The sequence below is a fragment of the Ptychodera flava genome, chromosome 21 (genome assembly GCF_041260155.1).
Source record: "Ptychodera flava strain L36383 chromosome 21, AS_Pfla_20210202, whole genome shotgun sequence".
In the NCBI taxonomy this organism is placed as follows: Eukaryota; Metazoa; Hemichordata; class Enteropneusta; family Ptychoderidae; genus Ptychodera; species Ptychodera flava.
In genome coordinates this window covers 21062652-21089600 of record NC_091948.1, presented here as the reverse complement: position 1 = coordinate 21089600, position 26949 = coordinate 21062652, and the positions used below count along the sequence as shown (strand labels likewise).

Sequence of the window (26949 nt, the reverse complement as noted above, 5' to 3'; positions counted from 1 at the left end):
TTTATATATGCAATCAGACTTCTTTATTACTATGGAAATGTGTAATTTAAACGATTCAGTATTTGACAGGGATATCTACATTGTGGAAAAAATTAAGACACATGTTAGAATGTCATTGTCACTGAGTTGTTTCATACATGTATGCAGTACACAGTCTTGGCTACAGCACTGCAATCTCGATATTTGTTTCATATAGTTATTGCTCAAAAGTTTAAACCTGGCAAGATTTGATGAAATTGTAGAAATTAAGCTGTGATACAGAGACTGTGTATGTAATCTGCATTTTTACATCACCATATTGCACTGAGGTGAATTAATTTTTACAATATTACTACATTACTTATTACATTGGTGAACATGAAATTCTCAATTTTACTTTTCTCAAAACCAAGAGAGAACAATATTATACAGACAATATTACTTCTAAAATACATAAGCTAAAAAATTTGAAAGACTGCAAATGTTCTTGTTTGTTTTGGTTTGTTTGTTTTTTTGCATGAGATTGACTCAATACATCACATGAATGTTTGAAGTCTGTGAATGACAAAAAATGACTTTTTGTGGTTGTAAACAATTTGATACACTGACAACAATCAAGATGGTATTTTTTCATTCCGGGAAATGTTTAAATTGTACAGACACTGACAAAAATGTGTACAATATCAACACAGACAGACGTGAATATCATGCATATACCGCCGATCATATTGCCTTGATATTTATATGGCATACAGGACTTGAATACATCAACTACATGTCCAAATGATACTTCAAATCTTGAAAACAATTCAGATACAGTAGTACACAGTCAATGTTTAATACTTACTTCTAAATATACTTTCGCAAAGTATTGATTTAATTTTGAATTTTCAACGTAAATATTCTTTACAAACGATGACAATGCATTTCTTGTGTATAGAAATCAAATGAGGTACAACGATGAAAGGACAAAAGTGAAAAATGTTCATACATGAATGCATTTATTATAGATCTTGACGAGACATGAAAAATTATCAATAGCGAGCTAATTGATCAATCAGGTTTCTTTGGCATTGTCCAACGGCTTGTCAGAGGGTTGAAATATTAACCCTTTCACGACCATGGTTTGGCCAAAACCCACTGTTAGAAAATGGTGAGAGAGTGAGCCTGTTACAAGAAGGTTAAACAGTTTAATAATCTTGTAAACTACCGGTACACAATGTGCAATGAAAAAACCACAGCAGAAACTTTACATTCAATTATGGCATCATTAAGTAAAAATAAAAAAGCATATCAAGAGTACTTGAAACATAAAATGTAATAAATTCACTGTGGCAAGAGTTGCAAAAACATAAAAAGAGCTGCATAAAATTTTGAAAAAAATACCTCCATCTGTAAATTAATAAATACTGAAAAAAGAATTATATACTCCTTTATACATAACAAAAATAGAAACAGTACATATCAAGTTGAAATGTGTGAATTAATGATACAAGTTGGAAAATAAATTTACAAAGAAAACAAGAGCGACATGAGAAATGTACAATACGGTATTGAAATTTCATTATTGAATACATGTTATACATGTAAAAATATTGACTTTGTCAATGATACGGGTATTACCATGGCGGGTGTTGTTGCATGCAGTAATGACTGCGAAAGGCTGTCAACACGTGAACACATTATATTTCATTGGCACACGAAAATATTCTATTTACAAGATATTTGTTTTTGAGGCATTTTGACTTTTTACGTTCTGAGGTCATCCCATTTGTTAGTGGGGGTATCAATTTTAAGGATGGCACTCCGGCATGAGTTATGGATGATGCCTCTTCTGCAAGATCTCCCTAGAGAGACATGAACAAGAAAAGAGAAGTGGACAGAAACATGGCAAGTGTGAATGCAGCTGCCATATCATTCCATCGGTGAAAGAATGGCTTGCTACTGAGCATGCTCAGTCAAGATTTTCAAATCTCATGGTCAGAATCATCACACTAATGGATGATTTTAAAAACGATGAGTTTCTGAACAAATATTTACATGTCCATCTTGACTATTGACAAGAAGTGAAGATTAATATAAGTTCACGATAGGGTTGCATTGGTGATCAATAAAATTTGATGCTGAACACGGACTTTGGTACCATATCTCCATATTTATCTAATTCAAAATATTTAGATTGGCAATGATGAACCTATTGCTACTTTTAATTGGCCATGTTGAAATCAGCCGAAACTTTTTTTGGCACAAGAAGAAGATTTTGCATAAAATGGATGTTTGCTACAGTAGAGAATACTAAGAAGAATAATACAAATCAAGACAACCAGTCGAGTCTAAACATTCAATTTTTGAAAATGAAAGCAAATTACTTGAAGTTAACCAATATTTAAAATTAAGATGGCTGCCTTTCTCTGATTTAACTCTTTATATATATGGAATGCATACATATTTCGTTTTTCGCAAACTAAAAGAGAGAAAATTGAATTTATCAATACAGACATAAACAACATAATTATCACAGACAATATCCAAATTGACCGAGGTGTGAATTCGGCCTGAACAATTTTGTTGCTATGGGGTGGTTTGATATAACAATGTTGCACTTCCAGTGTCTCTTTAAAATTTGAATCTTCATTACACAAATAAATAATAATTAAATCAAAATCTACAGAACAAAAAACTTTATAAATAAAATCAAAATCTTGTATGAGAGAAAAGTCAATAAATAAAAATAAAACACTTTGTTGAGCTGTAATCCAATTAGATCCATTTGACAAGATTTGACATAGTTCTGATTTTAATGTGCAGTGAAAAGATGTTTTAAAAAGAATGGATGATTTTGAATCAAATTTAATCACTAAGTATCGATAAACCATCAAACTATAAAATTCAACATCATTATCAAATTACTGAGTGCTGCTTGACAAAAATTGTAGCAGAGTTTCATTGAACAATTTGTGTTGCCAACCTTAAGAATGACCTCTAACCTGAAGAATGACCTCTAACCTGAAGAATGACCTCTAACCTGAAGAATGACCTCAGCACAAACACTGTTTTGAAACGAATTACGCATAGAAGCTAACAACTTAATTAACTACAATTAATCTAACCATTCTTTGTAAAGTATCAATGGTTTGCAAATAGGCATTACAACATCTTTGTTGACAAATTACTTTTGTCAGTAACTCTGAGTGTTTATTTTAGTCAAAATAAACAAAATTGAGTGCCTTGGTTTTAAACACTGAATACCATATGATTGTCAACCTGAATTTGTCCTGATTCTTTTAGTTTCTTTCCATTCATATTTTTGTATTATTTTGAAGGGGTCTGTTCTCACCTTCAAATTTTCAACCCCTTTTCACATTGTCAATTAAAATCTGACAAAACATTTGAATATGTACAGTTGTGTACATGTTCTTCCAAAACCTAGCAAGCACTTTAATATCTTTTCTTTCAATACAAATCAGGTGAACATACCGGTATTGTAATGTTAGATGAATGGCAAGCAAAGAAATCTGCAATTTTCTCAAAGAAGTGATGAAAATTGCACATGTCTTGAGGTACTTGGTGATCCATTCCTATACAATACACACAAATACAAAATGTAATTCCTGATATGATAATTTTGAGTTGTCATCTGGCAAAATCATCATTGGAAAAATGCCAGGAAAGTTGTTTTCCCTGAAAATGTAATTTCCAAAAAAAATGAAGATCAGTCCCCAACACTGCTGATGTATTTTCCTCCATTGCACTACAACAAGCTGAAATAAGAATTGTCTATGGTTGCTGATCACACCAAAGAAATCAAACTATCATAGGTGTGCTCTGGGAGCAAAGCTACCGTATCAGGTGAGATGGACTTACATAAAAGTAACTCTCTAACTGATCAGCAAACACCTGACTTAGCTTTTAATCTTGTTTATCTGCCCTAATACACATATTTTTCATAATGCCCCCAGTTATATCACAATTACTTTCAATTTAATTTGGTTTCATTTGAAAATTTGTAAAGGGTCAACTTTTCTGACAACTTATGACTTTTTTGCTTGTCATAGACAACAAAACCTGACAGACTGTGCAACTCATATATAAAGCACAATGCGGGGCAGATGAACATTCCACACTGATAAAGAATCATTAGCATAAAATTTAAATACCGAAACAATGCTCATTAATATAATTTACATAAATTAATACTGATCTGCCCCCATCTTGCACTAATAGACAACTCATTTACCATTGTAATTTATCCACTTATAAATGTATTACACCAATTCAATCTTAACTTAAATTACACATAAAACAGAAGTTAAAAGTCTCCACTGCTTGGCGCTAGATAAAACATGATGTAGAAAGCTGACAAGAAGTCATAATGTAACTCATCAACTCTGCACATACTGGTAGAGTGGCTAGGAGTTTTTTATAACTCAAATGCTGTGTGTTTATGCATATAAATTTGTTACCTCTGAGGAGATGCAACATTTGACAATAACATTCGGCAAATGATGGCAAAGTTTTGTTGTTATGCAAAAAATGGACAAATTATGGTAATTGAGCATACATGTACAAAGGGTCTACGATCAAGAGTCATCAATTTATTGCCTGGACAAAAATATTCACCATATCAAAGATCCCACTGAACTGACCTGCACTGTATAAAATTTGTTATACACTAATTGGTATTGACTCAGCTGATAGGTACTCAGTACATCTGAGTGTAACTATTGATTCTCATGGCGTTGTTATCTTTCAATGACCATGAAAATCAAAGTGAAGTTGTCCTCTTGCTGATGGTCACACACCCTTGTAACTTAACAGGGTAAGGCAGGCTCGGCAAGATGGTCCAACAATCTGTAGTGGGATCGTAACACTCCATGCTGTCAATGGGTGAATTGGGTTGACTCTCGCCCCCAGTCACGTACAGTTTACCGTTACACACAGTGGCAGCGCAGCTCGCCCGCTTGTGATGCATGCTCTCGATCTGACGCCAGCTGTCACTGTCTGGATTGTAACAATGCACGATGGTTGAGACACAACCCACAACATAGATTAATCCTTTTAGGACCACAGCTGAGATGCAGGACAGGTTGTGCGGCATAGACACCACGTACGTCCACATGTCTGTACGTGGATCGTAACACTGCACTTTATCGGTTGTCGCCTCATTTGATACTGACCCTCCCAGTACATAAACCTTGCCACAACAGGTTACGATTGCTGGTGAACTCACAGCTTCTAAGAGTGGCTTTACCTACAGTATGGAAATGGAGAAAACGTTCAGTCTACATTGTATTATGAATGAGTGGTTTTTCAGATTGGAGTAGATTATATTTCAGAACAACAGTAGTGTTGACATTCAGTCCCATGATATAAATGCATCAATATTCCAAGGAAACACTTGTAAAGGGAATGGGATTATAACTCTTGAGAAAGGTTCTTGCTTAAATACCATCCTTAAAAGTGACTCTTTAACACCAAGGGCATGTTATCTGGTCCATGTCTCTTTGATAAGCAGTGATGTTTGCTTATATCAATACAACTTGTATTGCACACATGTACGGTACATGTAGCATTTATCAATACATACCGGTATTACATGTCTCAAGAACTTCAGGGAAATTTTCTTGGAGCACATAGTACAATTTCTACGGTATATCATACATACAAGGTGAACATGTTCACACTCAGAGACAAAAAGTGTTCTGTTCTGTGTCTACACATGTCACACAACATGAACATTGAAATTCTCAGAGCATTAGCATTAAAAAGTCCTGAAGAAAGTTGCAAACAGCTTGGCCACTTAAAAAATTGACTTTGAGTGTAACCTGAAATTTTGAAATAAAATAACTTTACCTCTTCCCACTTGTTATTTTTTGGATCAAATCTCTCAACACTTGTGAGCCGAGACGCTCCGTCATATCCACCAGCTACGTACACATAACCATTGAGGGAGGTTGATGCGTGGCGATGCCTGGGCTGATTCATTGGTGCCGACTCGAACCACTTGTTTCGTTTGATGCTGTACATAGAGACCTTACCTTGCAGGCCCGTGACGTAAATGTCATTGCCAAGGGACGTGACGCTATACGCACTGTCACTATTCTTGGGTAGTTTGGTCTGGGTCGACCACTTCTGCAGGGCCGGTTCATAACAAGTCACGTCGGCAATTTTGCTATTGCCGATTCCGACACCACCGACGATGACAACATTGCTCTGCAGTCTCGCACTGGTTTTTGTCGGCGTTATCAAATCACTCTTGAGAGTCCGGTACTTCTTTGTGGCCGCCATGAATTTATCAAAAACATCCGATTTCATAACGTATGTGTTCTGAAGGATAACTTCAAGAAGAAATTTTGATGAAAGCAGATTTATGCGGAGTTGCTCGAGGAGATCTGGCAAAAACTGTTCTCTCTTTGTGGGATTATGGGATATCCAGCGTACCATTGTCTCGAACACCGCCTCCTCTCTCTCAATGTGAAGCTCATCGCAAGACAGATACTTGAGCAGGTAGTCCTTCTGCAGAAGCAGTATCTCATTGTGCTTGCAGACTTGGGGAAAGTTTTCCAATGCGAAATGCCAGGCTCTCTCACAGAGGTCAGTGCAGGAGTGTCTGTCTGCAAAGAAGTAGATTCCCAGACAGTTGTGTGTGTCCAGCTGCCTTTCAAGGAAATCAGCACACGCGTCTCTGATGGGAATGATTTGGAAAAGATCGGAAGCTTCCAGGAGTGACTGGACGTTCTGTTCCGTTATCGTGACTCTGGAGGTGTACGCGAATTCCAGGATTAGACTCATACTCTCAGCTTTGACATTCTGGATTGTAATTTTGTCTTCCCGTCTTTCTCTTAAGTCTGCTGAAAACATGGACAGGAAATACCGACTGGTTGCGGCAAGGACGTTGCGATGACAGTGAAAGTCACGATTTTCCACGCAAAGCGTGACATCCGTAAATAGCTTCTGGGCTCTCATTTCGTACATCTCCTGCAACACATCTGCCACATGCGATGCCTCCCGGAAATCATAATTGTTGGGTTTGAGAGCTGCAGTTGGCTGTCCCTGTGTCAGGGGCAGCGGCAGAGGCCCCAGTAGCGACGACATTCTGAAAGCTGTCACCCTGTCATCATCACTGCCTTTGAAACTGTATGCAATCAAAACAAAAATAGCTTGTATGTTAGAAGAATGCTAGAAATATAAAATGCGATCAACCTTTGGTAATATAGAGGATGAAATCAGCTCAGAATCGAATGAATCTTTTACCTGTGATTTTGCTGTCTTTTGAATAGTAGTTTTGGAAAAATCTTATGCCACATAGTGCATGACAATTCATGCAATGCAATATACTACGTCCATGTACGATATATCGCTTACATTCAGCATTATCAAGAGAAGACATAAACAATGTACATGAATGGTCCGACGAAAATAGCCTTTGTGGCTTAAATATCACAATTTCAACAGTGACCGGTAAGCTGCATCTCACACACTACATCTTGGTGGGTCTTAATGAAAATTATCTGTGAAATGACAGACTGTCGATTGGCAGATATTACAGTTAGCAAGCCTAACTATATCTGCAAAATTAATGAAATGCGAACACTGACAAAATGTGGTGCCTATATGGTTATGTAACAGGATGATTAAAATTGTAACCTGTGATGAAATTAAAATAATATGACCTTTGATGAAATATTAATACATACATACCAGCATGCTTGTAAACATTATAATTGAGATAAACATTATCTGATTTGATAAATGTCAGATTCATGCACAGAAGTGATGTGTATGGAAGACATTTCGCATTGACAATTGACTCTCAAATTTAATACAATTCTCATGATAACAGACGCTGAAACACACTGTTCCATTCTGGTGAAATTTTATCAACGGCTAGTATTCACAGAGTATTTCACTCGGATTTCTATCACAGCCAGTATTCTGTGCCTAAAGGCATCATGTGTGATAAATAATCTGCTTAGCATACTTAATCACAGTATTTACATGTCAATACTGGACTTGGTATATTCATAGTGTTTACGCTCTGTCTTTTTTTCAAGGTTCTATTGTGTATTCATGTATGTCTGGATGAGTGAATCCTATTAGAACCTGCAGAATGATATGCAGCCAGGTCAAAATAACAATTAATCTAAATCTAGAAACCTCGGCTGGTGCTGGGATGTCTATTGCTTTGATTTACAAGTATGATCAGGTAGCAATACTGGTATTGAGCCACCTTTTTTTATCCCAGGTACCTTACATGTAAATTTGGCAATGTAAAATCTTGTCCAGCCCAACCATAAATCAGAGCTCAAAAAGAATTTAAAATTGGAGCTTGAACAGGAAATTGATCATCCCGAGGAAATGTATGTCTACTACATGATTCAAGATGTCTGATCTCAACAAAACCGTTATTTTTGAAATTTCTAGGAATGGTCAACCAGATGCATTACTGACTGCTGATGAAGTGAACACTGTATTTTCACTTTAATTTCTGAGGCCACTGATTGAAAATATACTGACTTGAGTGCTAGTTTTTGCCCGGGGTTTTGCTGAGTTTTGCTACCGGTTTTGGCAATTTCATACACACACACATAAACACCTGTGAATTATATTGTTCAATTAAAAAAACCTATAATGTCAAATCTCACCATTTTTACGAAAGGAAGACAAAGTGTCCTTAGCAGTCTGTTTCAATACATGTATAAACTGAGCCAGACTGTTGAAAGCCTACCGGTAATTCCTTTCTGAATGCAAACATATTTTGTTGATCACTCATTGAGTGTGAACTTGTTCAAAAAAGTATTATCTCATGTTTTGTTGCTCCTTAAACTCTCCATTTCCATGGCAATTGTCAACTATGAATGGAAGGTTTTTTTCTTCACATTCCTGGGAAATCTCACACATAATCAGCATTGCTTATTACACCGTGCTTTTGCGTAATGAAACAGTTTGCATTGATCACCATAGTGCGTTCAAAGAGTGACATTAAATATCTCATTAAAAGTGCTTAGAAATTTCATGTTAACAAATATTGAACCACCGATAATTACATTGGTTATTACAGACACATTCCTTTCCTAATCAAAGTATAAGCAACGTCCATAGTACTGTGTATAATGTATAATTTAAACGCACATACATGTCCCAGGTATTTTGAATTAAAGCTACTTGAATTGTGAAAAATCTGCCCAGACCATGAGGTTATAAGACTCATTTTGTCGAGCCTCAGAGAACCGCAGTGACGTCAAATGATTGGCTGTATCATCAAATCACAATTTACTTTCACTGACAATATTGAATACCCAGCTGGTTTTGTAATTACCTTTGCACACCATTCCAGTTCATGAAAGGAATAATAGCAAAGCTCACAATAATCATGAAAATTTCATTCATTATACAAAACCTCAACAAACTTAATTTTCTGATCGGTGATAATTGAACTGATTTCCAACCAAAATACAATCCAGGACTGAATGTTTGGCTAACTTATTAGCCTCACCAGGATAATTGGTGACATGCAATTGTGCAAAGCGTTTCTGAATTTGAAGACGTCAAAGGTATAGTGTAGCTATAGTAACTGACCGTCAACAGAAAATTCCCTCTGGTGCTACTTTCAAAATATGGATATAAAATTTAAAATTATTGATATTTAAACAACCTGGTGAGTACAGACAATCTTATGCTAAACATAAAGATCACATATATTGTACTGACATTATTATTCGGTGAATGCTACTTATACATGTATGTGCTTACTGTTATATTTTAGGCATATATCAGTGGGGATTATTGGAGGTTTAATACATGTACATGTACATTAAAAGTCACGCAGGCATGACACATTATACATGTAAACAATGGACAAATATACCGGCAGGATTAATTTTATCCTCAATCTTTACACTCTCACATAGCCTAGATCCCTTCAGAAGTAAGGACTTATGTATATATACGGCATATGAGGTAGTTAAAAATGTAAAAGCTGTAAATGTATATATCCATTATTCCACAATACATGATTGTATATTTAAGCAATAAAGCACACCCAGCGATGGTATACCACGAGATTTTGACAAGTTCATGACATATATGCATGAGCGAGAGCGAGTGCATATATGAAGTGAACTGGTCAAAATCAAGTGGTATACTTTCGCTGGGTGTGATTTATTGCTATTATATCATAACAATATATTGAAATTCTGGCATGGAATGTCAAAAAAAAAGGAATTTGACTTTTGCCGTGAGCTCATGCATGTGCCACCAGTGGTGTATCGCGAATATACCATGGTTCTTTTCGCTCTCGACCAATCAGATCACTGCATTTGCACCATCAATATACTGGTATGATATAATAATATTTATGGATTGTGAAGCCATTTCTATTTTTAAAAATTCCATAGCTTTTTCACTTTATCAAAAGCTGCTAAGAGATAGTTCAGTCTTACAGCAGCTACAATGTATGGTATATTGAGTCTAAAATTGAATAGTTAAAAGTCTTCTGATAGTCACTGTAGAATCTAACCATCCTGATATATTTTTATGGTACAAAATTTGGTTTTCTACTGATATTTTGTCAGTGGTTCACAACGCTTTCTTTAAAGGTATGTTTATGGCTGTTTGTAAACATTCATTCCAATGACAAAATCTTGCTGGTCCATATTCACCCATGATGTCTGTCTCAGAAATAAGCATGTAAACAATGGACCACTTAACTTAATAGGAAATCTTCCACTCACAAATTTTGCTGAGTAATTGCCCTGGCCCAAAGGTACGTGTACCCTACATGTATTTACGTGACCAGTAATCAAAATAAAAAGTTGTTTCCAGGGCTAACTAAAACGATAATAATACTAGGCTACACTGTCTGGTTCACTGATGTAAGTGCTTCTCTGATTGTGTCACAATACATGTTATTTACATTCCCACATGCTTGAACAAAGGCTGTCCTAAAGGTTAAATTTGCCAAGCTTGACAAATGAGCAAAGCAATATTTCATGACATACTTGTGTTACAGTGAAAGTGAAGTAAAAAAAAAACCCACTGGTTTGCGGTGTATGAAAAGTGAGACTAACAACCTACTTGTATCGGGAGGAAAAGCCCATGTTATGTTTTACAGAAAATTCAACTTACTATTTTTCAAGTTTGAAAAGACACCAAACAAGCCTGCAACAGCCTCAATTATGGCTATATACACAATACTAATTGTCTCTTTCAATTTCTTCTGCTCATGCTGTGTCCTCAAAAATGGTATGTCATATCCATACCTGAGCATATTAGTTACACGTACATATACAAGCTTGGCTTTTTAAGCAACGTGTCTTTAAACTTTAAAGGGCCAGCGGCTGGAACTTCATGAGATTCAAGCGCGACTGAATCTGTAAATGTCATCTCTCAATTCATGACCTTGCCCCTTGGGCATAACACATCTTCATTCCTGTTGACCTTGAAATGGTCAAACCTAAATGGGAATTTTTTCAGCGACTGAAAACCAGGCACAATGGGATACATGTTTACGTGAACGGCTATGTATAGGGGCTGGGACGAATGAATCAACCTTTGATAGCTACAGGTATTCATCACCAGTTTGCTGTAAACCTTGTTTACTTTACTTCACTGTCTACAGCGTGTTTGCCGGGTCTAACACAAATTGAACTGAAGCTGAACCCCTTAAACTAGCACAGCTACTATTGTATGATGGTAGATAATACGCTTTGTATGACATCACAGTAACAATTACATTTCCGCCGAAGCACGTCCCATATGCAAATCGATGTACACAGTTCATACACATTGACCATCTCCTATTATAAAAACATCACAAAAATACATCCATTGATAAATCTCCAAACTTGTACTTTAATGCCCTAGCTTATGATCACCACAACATCACGTTTGGTACAGGTACATCAAATGACTTTGGACGGTAGATCAATATCCTTAATATCATGCATGCCATTATCTATACTACCGGTATACGTATATTTTCATATTGTTTCAAACTAGTTGTTGGAATTGGAAAATGGGAGGTGGGGGATTTTATTAATGTACCCCCCTTCTTCAAGGTAATTTTGACACAATATCCTTTTATTTTCTTCTGGTGAAAGGTTGGCCTACCGAGTTTCTCACAGTCTGTATCTTGAACCTTTAGGTCAACAGGCGAGACTGTCGTAAAAACCACCGGTGTGAATGTGATGTCACAAAAAGAAAACGTAAATTTGTATTTTCATCGCCTTAAGTGACTTCCACTGGGCTGCTTCATGATCATACATGTAATTAGTAGATTTCGACTTTTGTATGTCCCTAATTGAAATCCTTGATAACAAATACTAAAAGACGGCAGATCTCTCTCCATCATGGGGAAATACCAGTATGTAGTCACAATTCAAAGGAGAAGTCAGGCACAAATTGACCAAGAGCAAAGATATCACATGAACATGTACAATATCCGAGAAAGCTGACATTGATTGAAGAAGGCACAAAATGATTACATTTTCTTAAAGGTTCACTTGTTCACACCCCCTAATAAATTTGCACACATGCACATATGCATCTGCACAGAGTACACAGACTCAAAGAAGAAAAATATTTGTCAACGCAACAGTCGGTTATATCTTTACATTATATGGTACACACAGCAATTTCATTTGTGGGTTTTACATTTCAATTTAACTATCACAGCAAATTTGCTAAGATCAGATTATTCAGATACTGGGATATAATTTCTCATTATGAAGTACTGCCCCAAAGCCATATTGCTGGACACAGCTGTGTTACAAATAACAGTTATATTATTCTCCCAAAGTGATCATATCGGATTAATTTTAGGTTAGAAAAGAGAGTAATCTATTCTGCAATTATTATCAATAATGAAAGAAACTATACGCAAAGATAATGTACACAGCGAACTGGCAGCAGATGACAAGTTTTATACATCATTTGTGCATAGGGTTCCTGTGGCATATCTGGAATTACATGATAAATGCTTGCATAATTTTTCTTTTACGTGGGATCTCTAAAAGGTTTCAAGGGAAAAACATGGCAATATCCTTCACTAATTCTTTCTCTATGCCTTAGCACCCACTTTGCACGTGGGGCAATTCTGCAAGGATAATTTAAACATCTACACAGAAAAAATTGCCATGTTACCATGCAAACAAATACCACACCAAAACCCCAATTCTCATAACAAGAGTTGCAATTTCTGATAAACTTTTCATTATTTTCGTCCTAAGAGGTAAGTGTATTTCTCCTCCCTGATGTTGACCCAGCCAAGCACAAGAAGTGTACAATACAAATATCATTGTTGAGGAATGAATTCTCATCAGGACCACACTTGTACACGACGCGCCGCGCTGTTGGAAGTTGAGCATCTGGAATTTGAACAGGATTATTGGAATACAACAAGATATTGCATTTTACAAACGGAACAGTAATTATTTTCATTTTGAATGTTATACCGTATGTCAGCTACTGTACAGTTTCTTGTGTGCTAGTCACCAAAGCATATTGTACACAGTGTTCAGATTACCATCTCAGCCTGTACAAGGACAGACTTCATTATCGTTGACAAGCCAATTCTGGCTACTAGAATTCAAACATAAACAACAACAACTTACATTCTACAAGTATAAACATTATGTTGACAAGCTAAGTAGTACGTGTAGGTGTTTAACATGCTCTTGGCGGTAGAAAAAGAACTTGCAACTGTTACACAAAACAAACAGTGAAAAAATCATCAGAAGGTACCGCTATTGGTCCTTAACTTAACAAAATGGCAATATATCTCCATATGAAACAGAATCTCATCCACCATGTTTGGCATGTTTGGTTTTTTCCCCCTAAAACTGTTCCTGTCAATGGAAGCAGTTGCTAGCTACACTGTAGGGACAGGGTTCACTGAAATTATTGGAAATAAGATTATAAAATATACTGTATTGTATTATTTGTCTAATAAATGCTTAACAGAGGTAATTAAGTCAAAAATATGATTATACAAACATACCGTATATATTTGCATATGTCTCTGACTGTTTGACTGATTCCTATAGAGACACATGTATGGCATCAAGAGTACACTCCAAATAAAAGACCTCGATAGCTATATATGTACAGAGGTATGAATCATTTCAGACATCTGACACAACAACAGCAAATCAACAACCAGGGTGAGTGTGGGTTAAGCCAACATAATGGTAGACCGCACCCACCACAAAAACCACTTTCAAAACAACATGTGTAGAGTTTCCTCCCTGTAGATCCCCTTTTTTCAATTGTTGATGAGGCTTTGACAAGACATACGTTTTGTTTGTATACTTCATCAAAATGCAAAAATAGAATGATAATCTTTGATAAAATCTCAAATTTCAAAACGTGATTAAATTTTGGTGTCTAAATCATTCTTTACAGCAAAATTACCCACCTTTTTTTTTTAATCACTTTCTAAAGGCGTATGTTTGGGTTGTACAAACATTACTACACACAAGTGTACCGTACATTTAAGGAATGACAAAATTTGTTCAAAAGAAGTGTGACATTTACCGTAATTTACCGATGAAAGAATACTGCTTCTTTGCATGTATGGTCGTCATTGGTTCTTTCAACAAGAAGTCTGTGATCGTGCAGGTCAAGACAAAGTCACAGGTGTGAAGATCGACCTACAAACACACAACCTGAATCGGCCAGTATGTACGCTGTTTGCAACTGATGATGAACACCGTTTAAGGTGTGCCTCAGCTCTGTATGTTGAAAAGATTATGTGTTGCAGCGCTGAATTCAGTGCAGCTTCTGAATCAAAACTTATTTTGGGATTGGATGCATTTATTAGAGTAGTATAGAGCAATCAAATTTGAAATTTGCATACGAAGGGCCACTTTCAGGCAGTCCTATTGTGGCGATATCAGAAGGCCATTATGGCTCTTCACCAATATGAAGACCAAAGCCTCGAACTGAATGTGATGTAAAATAGGTCCATTTTTATAGCTTGAATTTGTCATAGAGGGCTGTGTTCAAGGCTGAGCAGTTTTTTCGTTATAATTCAAAGTTATTCTGAGTGACTCAACACAAAATTTGATGCATACAACTAACCCTGAGTTTTGAACCATGCATAAATCTTTGCTTTCAATATATACATGTATGCTGGGACCATGAACAGTGGTAATAAAAAGTTATGGCCACAGTTAATTTTACTCTGCCCCATTCAACAAAGTCAATTCTAAACGTGGTTTAAGTTTAACTGCCATGACAGAATCGCCAGGATCAGTTGGAAAAGCCGTGGATCCGTGTCTGAAAAGGTCAGACGCTGTATCAATAACTATGTGAAGTCTATTGAAATACAACTGAATTAAGTTGGTCTTCATAGTACTTACATCTCAATGACAGAAGTGCCCTACTCTGAGGGACAATTTGAATCTCACACTATTTTGAGAAATGTGTTAAAGGCCCACTTGTTATCTCTTTGTACCTTGTTGACATCTAACTGTCAGGCAATATTGCCACATATTCCTTGAATTCCTTCCATTAAACAATATCTGTTTACTGCTTTACAATAGCATTCATTTGTGACAGGATGGATAAGTAAAGTTAAGAGTTTTCACGTCATTGAAAATTTCCTGTTATTTTCCAAAGCTGGACATTGCTTACACAGAATACAATAGCTTCCTATGGGAGGACATTCAGAGCATAATGGCTGATGACGCAGTGTCACTATAACTGTGAGGATTCAACTGTGTACAATGTATATGCACCATGTCCACCATTTTTTTAGTATATCTGCACAAGGCCTAAGGCAGCCATATTTGAATTTGCTGTGTCTCAAAAATGCATGCAAAAAATCCAAATCCATGATTATGATGCTTGGATTACTCATCCATCAGGATGAACAGTTTATGATTTCAGTTTGGAAGTAGAATCATGAAAAAAAATCCAAAAAAGTTGCAAGTGATTGGCCTTAGGGATTCAATGCAGAAAGCGTAGGGAAACCACAAAACAAAAATTCTGAAAAAATAGCCAAAAGATACAGCTTATGAAGCTTTCAGATGTAAAATACAAAGCAGTCTGACAAAGTTTTTTTCACTTTTGACCTTCAACACTGAACCTCTTTTACTGTTTGATGGGGAAGGGATGGGAACAATACATTGTTAGTATTCTCATGGACAAATAACAATAAACACAACCTGATGAATCCACTGTGTCGGTCAGTGAACCTAAACTTGCCTGATCAGGGCACATTTCACATGCAAATCAAACGTACCAAACCTGATTAGGCGCACAAAGGTATAATGAGATGAGTGGAAGCTTTTGGTTATGCCAACACACCTGAATAGAGTGTGTAGCCAATAAGAAAAACAGCTTTTTTTTGGTCATCATCAATGCCGTCTCATCATCCCTGTGAATGCACAAGTTTTATGTTCATGATATCATCAATTGAATGAATATGTGCTGTCAGACGATAGATGAACCGTAGGATAGGAAACCATGTGGGAAAAATTTTGACACAACCGAGTTAGTCTTGTAAAACAACAAAGTCTTTGATTTTAATTCCTGAGAATAGAGGATAGGTATATCGATGTGTGGATCAGAGAAAACACTTGTGGAATATAACCTTTACTTTCATTTTGAACTGTTCATGATATGAGAGGATCACTGACCAATTGGAAGACTTGATGAAGTAGTGCTTACACTTTACTGGTACACCACATGCTTGAAATATGATCCGCAAAACCTGTATGGTTACGGTACATGTAAGTCTGCTGTGCATGACTGGGTAATCTATGCCTGGGCAAACAAGGTGTCTTTAAATTAAAATAACGTGCGACCTGAGTGTTGTACATCGTTAAAAAGATGTACTGTACAAAACTTATGGAGCGTGGTAACTCTTGACGCAAACAAAGAACTGTAAAAGGTGCTCATTCATTAATTAAAACAAACACACATAATGCATGACAAAATGATGTCTACATTGGTATCCAGGTCAGTCTAGCCCCCCCCCCCCCCCCCCCCCGGCTCTTGTTTTCCAATGTGCCATTGAGTATCATCAAGCATCGAGTGTGTCAGATATGTATGTGTACACTATTGAAAAACCTGCACAGCCTGGTCAAATTTGCACTGATGTCCCAAATTTTGGGGGACAATTTATGCAAATGAGTTAAACACATTGTGGTAGACTGCAGTGACAGCATCCACCGGATTAAACTCAATCACTCATATTGAATAAATTTAGTAAGTTACCCACTGTAGGAAAGGTGGAAATTTTAACAGAAGACTTTGTTGTGGTAAAAAATAAGAAAAAAGATTTTTGTGATGTGGTGCGGTCTCTCAGCAATGTTTGTCAATTTTAGCAACGTTTGTTTATTTTATGAATGTAGATTTGGTGTCCATTAGAATCAGTCACATTTTGCACACAGTAGAAACAGAACAACTATTACAACAATTGAGCTGTTCAGACATCAAACTGCATTAAGAAATCTATGGTGAATGGGATAAACACCTGGTGGGAAAAGGTCACCTCTCTCTGTTTTTATTTGTAGTGATACTGCCTTTGACATGTACTTCCCAGATCATAAAAAAGTTGAAGGCAGAAAAATACGACATATGATGTGCAGCAGTGTATAACCATTAATGCTCATGCAATTGTATGAATATACGTGGTGCTACATGGCATTATTGCAGAGCAGTGAGTCCATAAAGACATGTAATAATTTATTTACAATTGCTGCATATGTTCAAATCACACATACAGCACGTTACTCACCATAATTATATCACCTGGCTTTTGAAAAGGCTTGAAAATGACAAAAACACTTCAATGGTCCCCCTTGCTTAGATGTAGGAAACCAATTACCATAAAGGGCTGAAAAATATCAAACATTTTCAACCAAAAATACAGTGTACTTTCATTCAAAATGTGTTTCACTGTACCTGCAAAAATGTCCAAATTTCTCTTCTGTCTCTATCCAGCAGTTAACTTTTGACCAGGATAATCTTCCTCCTGCAACCTAGCTGCACATCAACCAGACAGCTACGGTACATGTATCAGAAAGGCAGTGTCTGATGTTTAACTAATGATTGACCTGTCGGTAAAAGGTAACTTCACTTTCGTCAATGGGACAACTTAACTGGTCTTTATCAAATATTTGACAAACACTTCAACATTGCTGTGTTTATCACCTGCAGAATTCACACAATAAAGCTAGTGCAGCTTGAGGTGGGACCAATAAGTCCACTGACACGCATCTAAAGGTTTGATAAATACAAAAGTGACATTCCTCCATGACCAATGATGTTAAGTACGCCTTTTCTATTTAAATGACCCAAGTCCTTCTGTCTTGATTTAGCCATTCAATGAGAAAGTGAAGACCACTGAAAACAGGCAGCAGGCATCAATGATATGACAGAGTAACCATGAAAGCGATGTTGTCCTGATTCAAGCGTTTCAAATATATCTTTGCATTAAAAAACAAATTTATACTTAAGCCCATCAGAAACATAACTTTCAAAGGGTGTGACAAAACCCTAAAATGGCTTCATTAAGTAAACAGCTTTTAAGTAGGTGGGAAAATATTGAGTAATAGACAGAGTGGGCAGTTGTTTCTGATACATTCAACGGAAAAGCCCTTTTAGTGTCACTTCTAGTCAATTTAGAGTCAGAACAGTGTTCTACACCGTTTTTTTACTCATCCACTTGAGTATTCTCATTATTTGATGAAGGAAAGCTGTGATCAAACTAGAAACAGCGTATTTAAATTTCAAACAACGCCCACAATGTACTTGTGTGGTCATACCACAACAACAATTTTGTAGTCATGGGTACGCTTTGGTTGGAATAATCCCTTTCATTCCACTGGGGATATAAATCTTGAAATGGAGTGGTTGTATTGTAATCTGGTTTTACTGCAATCTAACAATTTTACAACGCACACTTTCTCAAATGCAGGGCCAATTGGGATTTGCAATTTACACCAGTACGGTGTTCCAATACATAGCACACACCTCAAAGGTGAAAGTTCAAGCTTTTGCTCAATTTTAATTGCAAAAGGAAATTCTCTTTCATGATAATGAATGAAAATTGGGCATCACTACGCAAACTTGGGATTAGGGAAACAAATTTCTTTGGATTTACTGATACATGTATTTGATATTTGAAATGCAAAACAGCCAGCATTCCCTTCTTAAACTGTGTGTAAAAGATTAATTTTTGACTTTCATAAAAACAGAAATTGGAAAATTACAAATGGTGAAGATATATAGCAGATGATCATGACCAGCAAAGTATCGTGAAATTTTCAGAATCTGAAAAACTGTCCCCCTAGAGGCGTATTCTACATGTACCTTACAGTAACACGACACATCTCAGTCTATTTGTGATGTCAAGGTCAATTTCATGGTTCTAAACAGTTGATCTTTTGCCATTGGCAAGGTTTCCATCTGTCTTTCGGATATCAACTGAACCATTGCCACAACACCTGACCTAGTCAGTTCAGCTTATAACACAGGGTGTTATTGAGGGCACTGACAACATGCATGGGCACTGTCAAAAATCAGACTCCAATGCCACAGAGTAAAATTTACCATCAGCACTGAAAGTGAGTATCATCAAGTCTGTTTTCGGTATTTGGATGGACATATTTGGCTCGACTGCTACAGTTGTAAACCCTCTAGTGATTGTCTAGTATATGTACATGTACACAGGATCCAGCTCTAGCATGTAAACGTGCCCACAATCACCAGAAGGTTTGGCCTATACCTGATGGTGAGGGTGGGAGTTAGCATTTGCTGCTCTGCAAAACCCACAATCCTTTGCAACTTGAATATGCCACCATCAACATGCAGTCTACTGAAATTTATTCCTTCACTTTACTCTGTTTTGATATTTACGAGCCTCTCCCACCAACTTGAGGAAAGTCTGACTATAATCAAAGTAATCACAGACAAATTTATAAAATTGGTAATATGTTGCACTACAAGTTTGTAGGGAAAAATTACAGCACTCAAAAGAGTTACTAGCTTTTTTTCTGGCCTTTTTATTTTGACCTTTTTCTCCAAAAAGACAAATTTGAACACACAGGTTTAAAACTTACAAAAAGCTTTCAGACACAGAAGTGAAGCTGACACTGATCCTGAACACATCATTGAAGTTACGATATTAAGTAGAAGGCAAAGTGCAGACAAAAGGTGTCATGATTTAGGTGATTTGATTGAATGATGAAGGTCAAAAAAGACAAAGCAAAGTGCCACAATCTGTAATTGGAACATCACATGGACAAGTACTAGTAGGTACATGCCCCATCATAAAAACTTAAATGTAAGCTGTAACTTTTTGATTTATGGGTGCCCTACAGCCAAGGGCAGCAGTTATTTGAATGTGCTGCCAGCGTTAAGCCATCTCCAATGCTACAAATTGTCAGAACATGCTCTGAAGCCTTCGTGGATGCTGCCTTGAAATTGTGACTGCTGGCACCTGCTGGAATGGAACTGATCAATGCTCTTGTAGCGAAATTTGAATGTCAACAATTTTCACATCTGAACATTTTAGTAACAAACAAATTATATATGAACCCTATATGAATGCCAAAGCCATGTCTTTACATTGGTATGACACTTTTCTTCAGATTAAATAAATTTCAGTTTGTGTGGATAACTCTTGAAATGTTATCTATAGAAAGCTGCATGAATGTATAGCTAACCTCATCTTAACTGGAAAAATCCAAATTCACGGGATGATTGTATCTGATAAAAGGTTTCATTCAAAGGTTCTATTACGGAGCATTATGCGCGTAGAATGAAGGTATTGTCACATCGGTATGTGTGTTGTTACTAAAGCTCCTGAAAAAATCAGCAAAAATCCAAATTGATGACACAATTATCAACATGTAAAATACCACACTTACCATTGCAAAGAAACATGTTAAAGCTAAATAGAGTTGATCACGATTTTAGGTTTGTTACTAAATATATAGCTGTACGCGTGTGACATCAGACAGTTAAGCTGCCTAAAATTTGGACAAATTTGGACAAGTTTGTCGTTGTATGCGTGGCTCTTGTTGCAGCTTGTAGTATGAGCCCTAAATTTATAAGAATTAGTATGACTTTAAGTAGCCATTGTAACACTAGCAGGTTTTATTTTTGTCATTAATGGGGAAAATGTGGGTAAATATTTATTTATGCTGATTGCATATTAATGAGAGAAAATATGACGTCATTTGCGATCAGCGCTATTAATTATACATTAATACCAGTATTAATTTTAGGGGTAATATTTCCCACTATTTTTGTTCTGTTTGTATTCGTGTCCTGTTCTGGAAATTACTTCAATGCAAATTGGCTACATTCGTGACCTTTGACCAAGATTTGCCTGGCCCATTGAAAGCCTACCTTAGCTAATCAACGCTAATGATCGGTGCACCCCTCAATGACAAGTGTGATATGTGTTCATTTTGAATCTATTGAACCAAAACGGCAAATCAGATATGTACACTACAGATTCATGAGATTGTGACAAGGTTGAAATGGCCTGAATTCTCAATGACGCATCGCTTCTCAATGGCCTAGGCTTCATATGTCACACAGCTGAGGGTATAAAACAAGATCGATTCGATGCTTCACCTATCATTGCCTCCCCGGGTTGAAAGTTTGGAAATCAAGAAGCAGCAGTGAAGAAAACTTGTTACTTGAAGGCCTGCACATGTGCACTGCTGTGATGCATATAGTCGGGCCCAATCCTATTATTTATACTGTTCAAGGAGATTGCTGAGGCAGTACTGTGACCACACATTTCTATGCAATGCTACAGCTGTATAGATATATATATATGTATTATATTTCTAAGGGTCTGGTACAACAACTGCTAGAATTTGCAATTTTCATCCATGATTCCAGTGCAGTTGTGTATACCTTTGCAAGTACGCAAAAATGAGAGAAATGTTAGTTTTTTATTAAAAATATTCATGATCATAAATTTATTGATAACAGGGATGTAGAAAATTTTGGTTACAGGTGGCAAAAAATAAAAGTATAGGCGGTTACAAGTAGTAAATGTGCACATTAAGTTTGTGCCAAATATCCTGATTTTTCACTAAAACTAAATTTTCAAAGCCAGCAAATTATTGCTGACAGCCAGTTGTTTTTGCCAGCTGCCGGCTATTTTCTGCATTTCTGTTATAACATAATTTTTTACACTTTTGTTATGACTAATAATGCCTTATGGCCCTGTGCTTGTAGGGGATTACTGGTTATAATTATTGGTTTGCAACTCCTTTCATTTGCTAGTTTGTAGCTTAATTATCATTTCAAGTTTACAGTTTAATTCATGCAGACCGTGCACACTTGTCTTGCTGACCACTTTTCAACGGCTGGGGTCTTTGAACACTGTACTTCGGTTTAATTTTACAAAGGTCTGTTGGTCAGACCACCAACACTATAAGGCCATTGGCAAAAAAACACCAACAGTATGAAGAAAATAATTTCATACCTTAAACTTTTGAACCGGATTTGGTATCAGCTACAGTAATTGCAGTGAACACAAATTGCACCTACCATTGGATCTTGACTCAAATTGGGAAGTGGAGAAGATATCTGGGAAAAGTTGTCAACACAACTTTCTATAGTACAAGATCATGAAGATATTGACTGTCAAACTCGAGCAATGTTGTTTGTGCACAGCTGATGTACAGCTATTATTGTTAGCCAATCAAAAATGAATCATGAGTGAATTTATTCTGACAAATCAATAAGAAGATGCTAGCTCTCTTCCGCTCCATTGTCTACGATCAATACAACATTAGATTCACTCAGCACTTACATCTTGCAATCTCAGATTGCACACACTGTATGATTGATAATGGCAAGGTTTTTCATCCGTGGTAAATAGCGCATGGCTGTAGAAAGCTTAATTAATTCGCGTGTTAAGCGTAGAACAATATAACCTCGCTGGCCATGTAGTATAATAAAATATAATAGTAAAAGGCGACAACTGACAGACAGATGGCTAATAATTGCATACCACGTACATATATCTGTACTACAAATACAATCGGTCAATATCCAAGTGATCAAGGGTCTAGGATATTATATATAAAACCCTCTGACCCAGCACACCCGCTACACCGGAAAACGATGTACCCGACAATGTGTAGACGTCCACGGCTAATATGGATTACGTCTGTGTTGCTATAATTTACGCGTCTGGCTTCCCAGACAATGGCTGCCTCATTTCTAAAGCTTCGTTAACATGAATACTATAGTCGATAATCGACGTAAACAAAGCTCGTAGCCGCGCGCATCGTCGCACATACATTGTTGCCCAAATCATGGCTCAAATCCAGAGGCAGTATGTGCTCAAAGTAGACACCATTCGCAATCAAGTGAGGGAGGAGTGTTGTTTACATTCCGGACAGTTTCGAATACGGCAGCGGCTAGCAATAGCATGACAGTCTAATGCATGAACTGACCACAGAAGTAGGTTCATGCATGAAAGTAGATTAAACACAAGTACTCATGGGACTCATGTGCAGCCGATATTAAAGCACGGTGTCTTCAGCACGACCGAAACGGAGATACGTTCAGTTGTGTCATAGCTTATACATTGCTCATGTCCTGTACTGTACATTAAACTGTAACTGCATGTGCTATTATAAATGGAGCAATGGTTCATGAATGGACCCGTGCGCCATGCATGTTCCTTCGCTGCATAGTCACTGTACGCGATGAAAATTCGCCCGAAAGCAATGTTATACACGTACTGTACATTACCTTCTTGATTAGTTGACAGAAGTGGCCAATACAATGTTTGCAAACCTTGATTTACAGGCGTTCTGGATGGTGGGTGCTGACGTTTTTTTCGCCGATAGAAATCTGGGATGAAGCTGAAGTTATTTTCGTATTCGTTTTCGTATTCGTATTCGTATCAGTATTCGAGACACTGACAACATTTTTTATTTTTAGTCCAAATTTCGAACCTTTATATAACAGTTCTTTGTAGAACTTTAAGTAGTTTTATGATAATATATCATACTTCAATATTCTGAGAAAGTAAGTTGAAAAGAAATCAAATCGCTTTTTTTAGGCCCAAGGTCCAAAAATGCCGTTGCTATCATTAGAGGAGATTAAAAAAAACCCAAACGGTCAGTCGTCTTTGGAGGAGAGCTTTTTTAAATAAACACCATTTCCGTATTCGTATTAATTTCTATCACAACAACCAACAACATTCTGTTGACATCATTAGTATCGATAATGGAAATTTAGCTGACCCGCCCAATTTGACTTGCTGTAAAGATAATTTTCTTGTTTTAAACTGATATCTCTGTAAAAGTGATCGTCATGACGACAGTGAATGTAGGGTTCAAAGTTAACATTTTCAGTTGGTCGCATGCCCCTAAGTCAAAATCTTAGGGGCAAACCTTAAACAAATTTTGGGCATTTTGTATTGCCACGAAAAACTAAAAAATTAGATACGACACGCTATATTTAGACTGCTGTCGCAAAGGAAATATCAACTCATATGATGGGAGAAAGCGTCACAAAAAACTAAGACGAATAAAATGGTATCATATATTCCAATCTGTACACTTGCTTCCCCAATAAAGATTAAATCAATGTATGAGCTGAACATTTGTCTTTATTTGTGTACAACCAATTTCTTTTTCTTTCCGTACCTTTGCATCAACTGTCATTGCCAGTAAGCTTACATGCTGATCAACTGGCGTTATCATAAGATACATTAGAATGCATGGAAAATTATTTGTATCTCGAAATATCGAGAAATACCTGTATTATACGATGAATAGACTTCATTTAGTCTAGTATCAGTCGAGACTGGCTCGATTGGTTTCCGTCATTTGTTACTGTGCGATCCAGTTTTAGTGTTACGTAGTCTACATCCCCGGTCTGCACCGCTCCCCATTCAATACAACTCCCTTCTGTAGATCACGCCAAAATTTTTCACGGTACTATTTGGGGGTACCAATTAAGCCGCTAACCGCAGATAGCTGCTTTTTTAACAAAAATTCTGAATAGAAATGCAGCAACTATCAACTTTCGATGGATTCTTTGTAGGCTAGAGAACAAAACTCGAACGTATATGCGCATTAAGTGTTTGTAAATCGCCGCGGTCGAACGCTAAGATAACGTCTGTTAATTGCAGTTGCTACCCGGCAGATTCTAACAATGTTGTTTGCTAGTTAGATCTAGCTGAAAACGAAAACCTTTATAAAACGGGCTAATCCAGTTCAAGCTATTCTGGTTTCATATTTAGTATGCCCCCAGACTTGGAGCAGGCCTAAGCTTTCCGTGTTTGCATATATTTTAAACCTAAGCTTGTGCTCCGATATTAGAAATATTTGTTGTGAAAGGCTGTTTTAAGAAATAAAACGTTTTATGTGTTTGTTTTTAACCTTTCGCTGAGCCTCATATTTTTTGGCACTAAGACCATTTGACCATACTTTTGGTTTTGATAGTCATCTTCATTTGCTTTCCTTTAAAAGAATCAAATTTAAAAGGTACAAAAAACAGTTTGATGCTAGGATGTTGAAGTGGTGTCTTATTATTTTTTCATGATCATAAAAGAAACAAGCATGATGCCATTTACTTGAATGCACCACACACCATGACCAACATTTTGTTGTTGTAATCTTTATTTTCTCTGTCATATGATTAGTTTTTGAAAATGGCGGGAAATCTACAATAATGTAAAAACGTTTGAATTTACATGCCACTTTCGACATTTATGACAGTGTTATACACTTTTTTAGTCTGTAAATGGGTCTAATTCAAAGAGAGTTCTCGGAAAACGGAGGATCTTTTGAGATCGGTTTATTACACAATTGCCGCTCTTGGGGCTTTAAGACAGACATATTTTTAACTTTCATCAGTCGCCAACGTAGCTTGAATACAGTGTTTATATCGGTCGTAGGGGTCCCTAGCGACCTTTGAGCGCCGTTCCGACGACCACTGCCCTTTAAGTGACGACTACCTTCATCATTCTTCATATAATTCAAATATATTCTTGTTGTCTTCAAAACTTCGCAAACATCCTCGTAATATGTAATTTGCGTCTTTTTTTCATTTGTCGCAAATATGCTTTGTATTCATAATTGAGATCTTGTTATTTTAATTAATATTTTTGCTGGTGCCTATGACCACTTAGTGCATAAACCCACAAACAAACTATCTTCGTAACACAACCAGTTGATTACTATCACAGTGTGTGGTACATTATGTACTGGTATAGTGTTTATTGCCATTGTTTATTTTGGAAATTTTGTTCAGACTCACACAGTCACCTAACTCTAAGTATGCTTGTTGTACTTATACAACCACCAGAAAAAATGCATTGTAAATGTAACAGATTATTTTTCATACTTATGGTCCATAAACCGATGGGAAAGTATGTTAAACTTCATGCGATGGGCTGATCTATGTTGTGTTTTTTTTAGTGTTTGTTTTTTTGCTGGCTGGCTAGTAGGTTTTTCAAAAATCCAAGGACGGCAAACAAAGAATTTTCTTTACACAGCCTTATCGAGAAGCGACATCAGACAATCTCAGTCCTGTGCACCCGCAACCTTCAATGACCTTTCAAGAGTATACACTTCTCGTAGTCTACGTCGGAACATAGCATACAAACTTTTCACTAATTCACGATAGACTTTGCTTTGTAAAGGGTATGCTTTTGAAAGGTCATCGAACTTGAAAGTTGCGGGTGCACAGGACTGAGATTGTCCGATGTCACTCCTCGGTAACCACTGAACGCAGCGCAGAGCAGGAATGGTTCACTTTTTTAAAGCGAAACCCACCAAGCACCGATTTAATAAACTTCATTCTTATTAATAATTTGAACCCATTTCATATTAAAGTGGCACTCCCACTTGGTAACATTTTTAAAACACATTTTTTTAATGCCAACGGTCGATATTTGAGGTGGCGACTGTGCGCGGATCGCGAGATATCGATAAAAACATGTCATTTCCCGAGCGTATTTTTCAC

General features: G+C 36.7%; 1 protein-coding gene across 4 annotated transcripts; it reads right to left on the bottom strand.

Moving 5' to 3' along the window:
* On the bottom strand, window positions 1–23844 carry LOC139121727 (kelch-like protein 24). Of its 4 annotated transcripts, XM_070686853.1 has the most exons (4): window positions 23722–23844; window positions 17893–18044; window positions 5833–7114; window positions 1–5230 (listed from the first exon to the last, which is right to left on the bottom strand). In XM_070686853.1, exons 3-4 carry the CDS (start codon window positions 7072–7074, stop codon window positions 4745–4747), a joined length of 1728 nt encoding a protein of 575 aa, XP_070542954.1. In that variant the 5' UTR covers window positions 7075–7114; window positions 17893–18044; window positions 23722–23844; the 3' UTR covers window positions 1–4744. The 4 variants fall into 4 exon arrangements, with proteins under 4 accessions (XP_070542954.1, XP_070542953.1, XP_070542952.1 ...); XM_070686852.1 differs by lacking the exon at window positions 17893–18044 and having other exon boundaries at window positions 23722–23838; XM_070686851.1 differs by lacking the exons at window positions 17893–18044; window positions 23722–23844 and adding an exon at window positions 14515–14701.
* Window positions 23845–26949: the final 3105 nt, after the last annotated feature.